The 12,070-nt window shown below is 29.2% G+C and overlaps 2 protein-coding genes across 4 annotated transcripts in view; one reads left to right on the top strand and one right to left on the bottom strand.

Annotated features, from left to right (window-relative positions):
* Positions 1 to 11,044, top strand: part of LOC142331107 (sensory neuron membrane protein 1-like) — a 99,717-nt gene extending 88,673 nt beyond the window's left edge. Inside the window, exons 9-10 of one of the 3 annotated variants that reach the window (XM_075376777.1) lie at positions 3,530 to 3,739; positions 9,031 to 11,044. In XM_075376777.1, coding sequence (XP_075232892.1) covers positions 3,530 to 3,739; positions 9,031 to 9,072 — 252 coding nt within the window. In that variant the 3' untranslated portion in view covers positions 9,073 to 11,044. Of the gene's footprint in view, positions 1 to 3,529; positions 3,808 to 9,030 lie in introns of all 3 variants that reach the window. The other 2 variants (XM_075376778.1, XM_075376779.1) reach the window with 2 other exon arrangements.
* The window catches only part of LOC142331106 (UDP-glucosyltransferase 2-like), a 166,527-nt gene that overhangs the window by 8,643 nt on the left and 145,814 nt on the right, over positions 1 to 12,070 (bottom strand). The window lies entirely within an intron of this gene.

Genomic DNA, 12,070 nt, shown 5'->3' with positions numbered 1-12,070 from the left:
AAGACAAAATTAAACATTTTGTATAGGACTATAAAATAATTGAAAGATTGGGCATGTAGCTGATTGAATTTCTAAAAATATAATTAATTAATATTCTTCAGACTGACAGGAGGATAAAACTTAAAAACAAAAATACAGTTTCGCCCTCTGGATATTCTAAAAACTTCAAAATCGAACGAGATCTAAAAAATAAAATTCATATGATTTCAATTCTATTTTTTTAAATATGGTTCGTAACATATTAGTTTAATAAAATATTTTTTTTTAAATTTATTGTAATAAAAAGGAAAAAGAAGTAAAAGCAAAGAAGTAGAAGTTATATTAAAGTAGGTAATAGTAAAACTAAAAATACACGAGGTTTGATATTTGAATTATTAAAATAAATGAGAAAACTTTATCGAAAGTTTTCTTTCCTAACTCGTACCAAAACAAAGATAAAAATAAAACTGTTTGTTTTATTCGGTCTATTTACTTTAAAAGTGACAAAAAAACATTAGTTAGTTTATACGCGATAATAACATTTTATATATATATATATATATATATATATATATATATATATATATATATATATATTAATAACTCCATCCACCAAGTACAGAAAAAAATTAAATTAGTTAGGATGACACTTACTTATATCATTATATATACACAAGAGTATTTTCTCGATTTTCTCACATTTTCAGAATTACAGTTAAAGTTAAAAATTCAATATAACGTAAAGATATGTCGTCAAATAATTAAAAGTTAAAATGATAAATATGTTAAAAACAATGAATTTGTGTGTATGATTTGGCTAGCCAATTATATTTCTGTCCAACAGTCATACTGTCCTATATTATATTATTGTCCTCTGTATGTACAACCTAGATGTACGTACAGCCTAGTTGTATGTAGAGTATTTGTATGTTTGTTCCATCGTAGCAGCTCAACGGCCGAACCGATTTAGATGCATGACCCCGGGTTTTAATCCTTACTTTACCGGGAATGTCATAGATAATATAATATATATATATGTTTGTTTAAATTTTAAAAAAATTGAAAAAAACCGGTAAAATTGTAAAATACCGGTATATTACCGGTATCTACAAATACTATATACAAAATTATCATCCGCATGCACATGCACTTGCATTTTAATTATCCTGTATTAAAGAGCAATGTTTTTTTGTTTTTGGAAATAGTGTTTTAGGTTTTCATAAAAAAAGCTACCTATTGTAATGGTTACCATGATTCGACTTTAATATATATATATATATATATATATATATATATAGATTTTCAATGATTATTTTTACTTTTTTTTGTAATTTATTTTATTTTTTATATTTTTTTGTTGTCTTTTTTATTTTTTTTTACAATTTTTTTCACTTTCTTGTGAACTTGATAACTGCCGTAATTCTCCACCAATCACTTTCAAATTGATATAAAATATAACGACCCAAAATCTCAGTCGAGTTCGTTAATGGGCAAAATCAGACCATGGAGGTTGAAATGGGGGGCTTTTTTCGAAAAAAAAAATATCGCTATAACTTTCTTATTAAATTCCTACTAATCTTTAGATAAGGGTTCTAAAACTTATCTAAGTAAAGTTTTCTGATATCATCAACCATTGGCCCAGGCGGTGGAAAAAAATGGGGTTTCGAAGACAAGAAAAAAATCATACCTCCCTTAATAGGTACAGTACTGAATCGATTTAAAGTGATTGTTACTCCTATAAACACTACTTAAAACCTTTTTCTGAAAAACGTTTTCATATGGTCAACTCTTACGACAAGGGATGACCAAAATGTTGCTGGAATTGTAAGAAGATGGGTTTGTCGTATGTTAAACATGTGAAACACATTTTTTCATATGCGACCATTCTCGTATTGAGTAAATTTGAAGTTTTTCTTACCTTTAAGGTGGAAATCTTTTTAGTCCCCTACATAGCACCGGTGAAATCTACCTTTGCCTTCCGGTGTTACGAAAGGGATTTTTTTTTTTTAATATTTATTTCTTGTTAGTAATTATGGTAGAACAGTTATTTTTTTCAATTAATAATCTTTAGTTTAAATATTTTTTGTAATTATATTTATTTATAATTAAAAAACAAATCTTCATTTTCGCTTTGTTAATTATTACATACAAGGTGTGTGAGAAAAATAATGAGATTGGTAACACTGCGAGCGATCTGGCAACGCTGTGTCTACTGGTCTGTGTTAGACCGGTTTGTTCATCCTTTCCACTTGCTCAGTACGAGTTTCAACTCCGTTCAGCCAACACATTATTTTTGATATCGCTATACGTGAAGTTGTGTTTTTGTTGTGTGTTACGAAAATGGAGCATCGGAATTAGAGCGACGTTGTGCAATCAAGTTTTGTGTTAAACTTGGGGAATCCACGAGTGTGACCTTTGAAAAGTTGAAACAGGCCTATGGGAAACATTGTTTATCATGACGACAAGTTTTCCGCTGGGACAAATCATTTTTGTAAGGCCGAGAACACGTTGAAGATCAACCTCGCTCAGGGAGACCATCAACTTCAAAATCTGACGAAAATGTTGAGCGCGTGAGGGTACTTGTGAGATCAGACCGTCGTTTAACAATAAGGATAATGAGCGAACAGTTAAATTTAAACACTTTCACCGTACATCGAATTTTGATAAACGATTTGGACATGCGAAAGGTTAGTGCGAAATTGCTGCCGAAAAACCTCACAACGGAACAGAAGGACAATAGAAGAAACGTGTGCGTTGATCTTCTTGAGAGGATTGACAACGACCAAGAATTCTTCAATCTTGTGATCACAGGTGATGAATCTTGGATATGTGAGTACGATCCTGAAACAAAGCGGCAAAGCGAAGAGTGGCACAGTCCGTCATCTCTTCGACCGAAAAAATGTCGAATGAGCAAATCAAAGATCAAAACCATGCCGATTTGCTTTTTTGACAGTAGTGGTATCGTGCATAAAGAATTTGTTCCTCCAGGACAAACTGTCAACCAAGTGTTTTACAAAGGTCTCCTTGAAAGGCTCAGGAAAAGAGTAATTCGCGTGAGACCAGACATTGCAGACAAATGGATGCTTCATCATGAAAATGCTCCGTGTCACACGGCCATTTCCATCACGGAATTTTTTACCTTAAAACGCATTCCTACGGTTCCTCAATCCCCCTATTCACCTGATTTGAGTCCTTGTGAAATTTTCTTTTTCCCGAAATTCAAACATATCTTAAAAGAACGTCATTTTGGAACTCTGGAGAACATTCAAAAGACCGTGACCGACCAGTTAAAAGCCCTACCAGTTTAAGCTTTCCAGCGCAGCTACAAGGTGTGGAAACAACGATTCCGCCGGTGTATAGATGCCCAAGGGAACTACTTCGAAGGAGATAATATTGTTGTTTGAAAAAAATAAAAAACTTTGGTAAGTAAAAATTCAGTCTCATTACTTTTCTCACACACCTCGTATACTTTTTCGAATATAACTCTTAAGGTTTTCTCATATTTATTTAAATAATAAAAACTGAAAAAATTATTTTTTTCTTTTTATAGGGTTTGGAATTAGATCAAGATTTTGTTGATATGTTGGACGGTAAATTATTTCGTACAATGCGAATTGTCGGTGTAAGCAGATGGATACTTTTAATATTAGGTTTAGCATCTATAGGTGGCGCTATTTATTTGTATACGCAAAGGAGTAATGTAGAGATTTCAAGAGAACCAGCTCCTCCTGTCACTGAAAAACCACCAAGTGGAGTTCAGGTATCGGACATACCGAGATATTAAATTAAAACAACGTACTTTATTTAATTATATGAAGATATTTTAAGGTATATATAATATTTATCTAATAATAAAATTATTAAAAAAAAAACAATTATCAACATAGAAATATTTTATTTTACAAATTATTTTAAATAAAAAATATGTTCTTTTAAATTATTTAATTGGCACCTATAGTAAATTATTTTAAACATTAAATGTTTATAAAAATTAAATCGTAACAATATTTATTTTGTTAAACATTTTGTTGTACTTAATATCATTAGATGTATACGTAACCGAAAATTATATACTAAAATTTTTGTGTTAGATAATACAGTTGTAAATTTTAGAATTGTGTTTGTTGTTAATGTATTTATCTTTTAAAATCATAATATTTTAATATTAAAATAATTTTAATGTAGCAATATTAAAATCATGTTAAAAAAGAAATTTTTTAAAAATAAATTCTAAAATTAATGGATGTAATATCAGTAAATAATAATAAAACCATTGTAAACGTTAGTGACATACATATGGGTTGAAATCGATTTATGAGCTCACAAGATCCTTAGATATCCGATAAGCCTATTGATCTAACATATTTCAATCTTAAACAGTTAAATTTAAGCAGTTTTATGATTCTTTTAAAATTAAAAAAAATATCACTGGAACGGATAAGAGAGTAGAGTGAGATAAGTTTAAAAGTCGTGTAATCATCTTCAACTAAAATGCTTCCATTATATATTAACAATGAATCACAGGTTGGTTTTTTAAATTTTTAAACAAATAATTTTAACGTTTTTTTTAATTTTTAAAGAGTATGAGATTTTCGGTGAAATACGTAGAAATCATGAGGAGAACTCTACGCTTTTATATAACATTTCATAGTTTGGCATGATTTTAAAAGGATAAAATAACGTGTGTGTTTGTGTATATATATATATATATATATACTTAAAAAAATAAGAAAAAAATTTAAAGTAACATCAGATAACATTTTTAAAAGATTATTTAATTGTTTTTTTAAATTTATTACGCATTATTAATACACCTAACCCTTTACGTATTATTATAATATTAATTAAGTATATAACGGTTCTTTAAGTATTCCTTCTAAAATATTTGACTACGAACTACAAATATATTATTATCAGAATATGTTTTTCCTTCCACCTCCCAGAAACGGACTCGCACCTAAGCATTAACACAGTTCTGGGAAGTGCCTTCGCCTCTAGAACTGAGCTCTAGAACGGAGCTAAGCCAGATTCGGTTATACCGTTCCCCCCCCCCCCCTAGAAGCCCGGTCTCGATCTTTTAATTAATTGGCTGCCTCAAGTAGGGACACCACAGCCGGAGATCCCCACCGGGACCGGTCTTATAGCGGAGAGGATCAGGAGTCCTCGTGTCTCATCATCCCACCACGCAAGCGCGGACAATCGACGGCTCCACAGAGGGATGTCCATCATCTTCCCGATCTCCTGTGTTCGACACGACCCCATCCTCGTCTGTAGGTCATCAATAAGTACGGGCAACCGTACTACACAGAGCACTGCCCATCCGGTGACCGTTGGTGCCACAGGCCACGTACCTCGATGGTTCCGAGCAGAAGGCCCTGAAGTGACCTTCTCCACCAAAATTGTAACAGCGCTTGGACCTATCCGGCCTCCTTGATTCGTTAATTATTCTGCGACTCGTAAGTCAAGGTCGGATTTTAGCAGTTCACAAAAATTATTAGGAGATGAAAATTTAAATATGCCTTTCTTTATTGCTTGTCAAGTTACTACACTTCTCCGATACAACACTTTGACATCTAAATGCTTCAGAAAGAGCGTCTTTTCAGAGCGAGTTTAATGGCGCTGTACGAGCCCTGTCGATTTAGGTACTTTGGTAATAGGGATTTTAGTAATTTTCGTTTAGTCTAGAAGACATCTGCGTGACAAAACCTCTATCTATCCGGCCCCCTACATCCCGCCGCCCGGTGCCCAAGCTCCCAGCAGCGGAAGCAGGTCTCCTCTTCTTGCCTTGTCTTCACCCTACACGATTGCCAGCCAACCAAACTCCGCAGCCGCTGGACCAGCCGACTAGACTGCTGCTATGGGAGCACCACGGTGGTATTCTGCGTGCTCCCATTCGCAGGTTGGAGAGATGTCACACGCAGCTCCATCACCGTCACCAGTTCCTTGTGTTCAGCAATAGCCACCTCTTCCTTAGTTGTTTCGAGGTCGAGGTCCTTCACGTGGACCGGGACCGACCTTCCCTTTCTGGTCCTATCCACCACCACGAATCCCGCTATCCCCTGCCCTCTTTTTGAGGTTATCCTTTCGGCCTTTGCTTTCCACGATTCATACCTCCACCTCTTCGTTCCTGTCCTTCCTTACCGACAGAATATATGCAGCAAGATTCTCTCTGACACTCTGCCTCCCATCTCGGAAAAGCTGGGCAAAGTCACCCCCTCCTTTCGCATCACAACCTTTTCGCGTCACCGACTTGGGTTCCTTCTTGGCCTTTTTCCGTCTCACAACACCGTCGTCCTTCGTCTAAAAAGGAACCCTGCAACCCCGTTAGCTTCCCCAGTATTTCGGCACCTTTCTCACCAAGCCTAGACCATCCTTAGCAACGGCTAAGGGATTACAACTAACGCATATGTCGTATATTTCCAGGATTGATGTCAGCCACCTAGTAAGCTTAAGAAAAGAAAGTTACTCATGTAGTCACAAGCTCATATTTGTTAAATTCCCAAAAGGAGCAAAAGCAATTAGGTTAGTTGTTTGTTTCTATTTAGTTGCTTTGTCAATTATTTAAATTAGTTATTTTCCCGAAGGTAAGCAACGTTTTGAGACGCGTGCTGGAGTTAGTAATTAATGCACTAATACATTTAGCATTGCCTCCAATCTATTTCTTATTAATTTATTTAAGCTCTTATACCAAAGGTATGGTTAGGGGGTTCATCCTACAAAACAATTTATCATTATTGAGACCTACCTAGCTCTAAATTACCTACACTATATAGTATAACACACAAATATAAAAGATAAGATAAAACAAAACCAAAATAAGATAAAATCAGATAAAAACAAAATGACACAAGATAAGATAAAAGATTTTATTTTTGTCTTCAGTTATTTAACTGGTTTGATGCAAATCTCCAAGATTCCCTATCTAGTGCTAGTCATTTCATTTTGGCATTTCTTCCAAATGCTTATTTTTTCATCAATTTGACGAAGCACCTCATCATTTGTCACTTTATTCACCCATCTGACTTTTAACATTCTCTTATAGCACCGCATTTCAAAAGCTTCTAATCTTTTCTTCTCAGGTACTTCGATCGTCAAATTTTCAGTTCCATATAAAGCTATGCTCCAAACATAAACTTTAAAAAATGTTTTTCTGACGTTATAATATAAGTCATATCTTTCTAAAATTACAATACTATAACCAAATAACAGCAAGTTCAAAAATAATTAATTTTCATCATAACAAATAATTTTATTGAGTGTAATTAGGAGTAAATAAAATAGATTTTGTACTACTTGCAATAAGTTAAAGAAATGTTTGTATGCAAACTCTACTGAGAATTTTTAAACAACAAAATCTTTAAAAATGATATAAGAAAAAAACCATTCTGTCTAGCTAGCTTGAATATTTATTTATTTATTTTTTTTTTATGGAATTCAAATAGAAAAAAAATTAACTTTATTTTAGTTTATTAAAAAAACATTAACCAAATTTTTCATAAAGAAAGAAAATTGATTGGTACAGAAAATGTAAGAAAAATAATTATTCACCTTAAAAAAAAAAAAAAAAAAAAAAAAAAGCACCTCCTCTTTTATCATCCTATACTTATTCCTTTTTTTCTTTCTTCAAATATATTCTTTATCATATCTTCAATGTAATTACTGAACAATGTTGGTGAACAGCTGCATCTTTCATTGACACCTTGACATGACCCATTCAATCAATCATATTCTTATTTTCCTTCATTCCTGCTGTTTATCACCTTTATAATTCTTTAATTAATCTATTATCTTTTTCCATTCTCCTTTATTCTTTATGAATCTCCATTATTTTCTTCTGTTTTACTCTACCTTCTTAAATTTATGAAACGCAGTCGTTCCTTTTTGCTCTTTCTACATATCTCTCTCCAACTATCCTTAGTAGGCAAATGGAATCTCTGGTTCCTTTCCTTTTCCTGAAACGAACCTGTCCCTCTCCTATTCCTTATTTATTCTTATAGTGTCATATATCTTTTACTGCCTTTATCTATTATTATTTCATTTTAAATATTATTTATTGTATAAATTAATTTTTCATGTGTTGTTCATTTTGTCATATGTCACCTATAGCTTGTGGTTGTTGAAAAAGATAAAAATAATTAGCTTTATAATAATTATTCAATTATTTATGAATATAAACTTGTTATCGCTATATAAAACAATTTTTTACAGTATAAGAAAAAAATTAAAACCATTCCATTGTTCATTATGTTGAATAATGCTACAGTTATTTTTTTTCGCAGTAGAACTTCGGCTTGAAAAATGAATAACGTACATTTTAGTCAATATAAATTCCAGGAAAAAACTTTATGCAAAGAATCTAATGATATTAAAACAACATCTTTATATTAATTTAACAAATGCAGTGATAAATTATTTCTCTGTCTTATTTTACATTTCCTTTCTTAGTAGTAAATAAATTCTTTCTTTCTTCACTTTCATCTTATTTTGTAATATAATTTCCCTTATTAATATCCTATCGTAAAATAAAAGATAATTACTTATTAATAAAATTGTTTAAGATGTGTCAAAAGTAAATGAATGAAAACTATTAAAACCGATCCTAAACCTCATTCGGGACAAAGGATCTTAATCTAGAAAACTATTTTTTTTTTTTTTTTTTTTTTTTTTTTTAGTTATTTATTTTAATACTAAGTTAACAATCCCTAACAACTCTATTTTATTTCCTAGTTTAAAGTAAAAGACGTTAAATAGTTGAAAAGATCATATATTGTAAATTTTTATTACAATTGTAATATTTTTTAAAAAATTTATTGCATATATTTAATGGAGAAATTTTTCGTAATTTGTAAAAAAATATAATTAAAATTTTTAAACCAATTCCAAGTTTTAGATCAATAGATTGATTAACGATTTTTAAAGAATAAAGTTTATAATATAATCTATTAGGTAAAACAAAATAATACAATAATTTATAAATTAAAATAATAGCAATAATAATAATAAAGATTTTTTTTTATAAATTCTTCAAAACGGTCCTCTTTTATGTTTCAGTATATTGATGTTCATCATTCTGGACCACCAATAAGCGATTAAAATATTAAAAAAGATATATTTATATAGATAAACATATTTGAAAATGTTTTGCCGAGTTATATTATAAATTAGTTAATTGTTATTTGTTACTAGACTGATATGTTATGTATAAATAAAAGTTTATTTACATTATTTCCTAATGAGTATCTATCCTAATTTTTAAATAATATAAAATATTAAAATAATGAATTTTCCCCCTAAATCAATCATAAAGCTACACGAACAAATTCAGTAAAGGGTAAGTTTGTAAGGTGGCTTAATGATAACCTTAAACTGATTTTCAATTGTCAGAACGGATCTAAATTTTTTTTCCAAGCTTTATTTGAATAAACTGAAAACACGTAACCAATAGAAATTCATTTTCTTAAAGAATTTTTTTTTAATAAGAAAAAGCGTTTGAGAAATATTTTAGAGATATTTTTAATTAAATGTATAAACCTTTTTCAAAAATCTTTTCTAAATTTTATTTTTATAGTTTCATTTTAAACGAATTTATTTATATTAATAAAAAAATCCCAACTTTTCATAGTTAAATTGTAATATTAATATTTATATTCGATTCAATTTTTTTTTATTATGTAATTCTTTATTAATTTTGTGCTCTTTACAATTTTTAAACTGCTGAATTATTTTATGAATCATTCAACAATTTATCCTTCTATATAGTTTGTAAAAATTGTCTCCATTTTTTCTGGGTTGGATAAATCTGAGTATTACATATGTACAAACTAAACAGTCCAGGGCTCGCTTCACTCGCCCAACTGTTTAGACTGGGGGCTCTGTCCCCTGGATCCTCGACGCGTTCATAACCTTATGTTCGTGAGAATATTAGGTATTTTACAAATATTCATTAAATAAAAAAAAAGATTAGTAATTTTACTTTATTATATTTCTTTTGCCGTGGTGACGATAATACTATCAAGTAAAATGATTAATATATTTATATATTATACGTATCAAGAATCATGGTGCTTTTATACTTTTTTTTTTAAATTTCAAAAACTTACGTCTACAATAGTTTTTTAACAAAATGTAAAAAAATACTAAGTATAATGAATGTTAATGTAAATAACGTACTGTTTTATAATACACAATACAATTTATTATAAAATTGTTCACTTTTTTCGCTAGATGGAAGCCCTTCATTCAAAATAAAAATGTGAACGCACAAGCAGCAAACAAATAAACGCACTATCATTTTTATTGGAGAGAGATATATAACAGAATATTACATTTAATTCACAGCCAAAGGCGTCCGAACTGCTAGTAGAAACTCTTTTAAGCTTGTATATAATCTTGATCGTAACTGTTCTTGGATTATATTTATTTTAATTAAATATAATAATTCATTAACGACCATAAAAAAAATTATTGTTTTCCTTTTCATATAAAGAAAAGGAAAACAATAATTTTTACATCGATTAGAATATACACTTGTTTATTAATAAAAGTCATAATTAAACTATAATCCGAAATAAAAGCAATTATATATTGATTTGGTACATTTGCTATTTCACTTTCATCACATAATGTGCTTGTACTATACCTAATATTTTTACAGAAAATCATTTTCAATACCTTACTCTGTAACGTCTGAAGTGGTTTTAATGCATTATTATATACGTTTCCCAAGTTATTAGCCCGTAATTTAAGACTGAATGAAACAATTCATAAATAGATCGTAAGTGAACTGCTTACATTCACATCTAAAATTAAGTAACCCGTTTTTCTTAGTCTTGCAGTATTGAGCTTATGTATTTCTACCACTTCAGGTTACTGTCCATATACTACTTAAGAATTTCAAAGAATCTGTACTTCTTATTGTAATAACCTCAGCTGCATTGTAGACCTCAGCTATCGATATGCTGATTCTAATCTTATCATATCGGTTAAAGTATCCATACGTGCTCCAAATGGAATAAAATTGGTTTTTTAGGTATTAATCATGAGAGAGTTATTGGTATACCAAACACCTTCTTGATGTCATCATGAATGTTGTTGCATACCACATACCATAACATATTTAAATAAAAGTAATATGAAAGAAAGTTACAACCAATTTCATGCTAATTTTTACACAAATCTTCACAAAAAGAATAATTAAATAGCTACATTTATTTTAGCAAAATAAATAAATTTACTATTATTTTATTATCCGATGTGTTAAGTGAAATTTATAGCATGATAAAAATTGGTAAATTTTTTTTTAAAACAAAAGCAAAATAAAATAAATTTCTGTTAGTATAGCGTATTAATATATATTTCAGAACAACAATTATAACTAACAACAAATAAGAACCATTAAAAATGTAAAAATGTGGAAAAAATTAAACAAATATTTTTCTCATTAAATATAAAGGAAAATTATTTTATGTTTAATATTTTGTATTATTTTTTTGTTTTAGTGAATAAATTAAAGCATAATAAAACACGCCAATATTTGAATAACATTGATAAAATATAAATAATAATAATAACTGTAACGAATAATTTTTAGATATTTAGATTTATTATAATTTATTTTTATATAATATTTATAACAAATATATTTTATTTATTATTATTATTATTATTGTTGTTGGTAAAATAATTTTTGAATTTAATGTTTAAAGATCTCTAAATAAATGTTGTAATTAAAATTTTATTTATATAGATTTTTAAATGTATATTTTTTAGAATTCTTATATAACTGTTATTTTATATTTTTATTAAATATATAGATATAGTACTAAACATTTATGTATGACTACTATTTATTTCTGTACGATATTTATGTGAAAAATATATTTAAATTTATTTAAAATAAAAATTATGTTTGTTATTATAGTTAATATTGTAATAAATTTTATTGTTAAAAATAATAAAAAAACGTTTAAAAAAATTATAATTATTAATTGTATTATAAATTGTAATTATCAAACAAAATTTACCACGGTACACTAGATGAACAAAAATGAATGTATATTGCTCTGTACATATACAATCTTGTTCCACACCA

The sequence above is a fragment of the Lycorma delicatula genome, chromosome 10 (genome assembly GCF_047948215.1).
Source record: "Lycorma delicatula isolate Av1 chromosome 10, ASM4794821v1, whole genome shotgun sequence".
Taxonomy (NCBI): domain Eukaryota; kingdom Metazoa; phylum Arthropoda; class Insecta; order Hemiptera; family Fulgoridae; genus Lycorma; species Lycorma delicatula.
The sequence above is the reverse complement of the archived record's forward strand: the minus strand, read 5'-3'. Positions and strand labels throughout refer to the sequence as shown.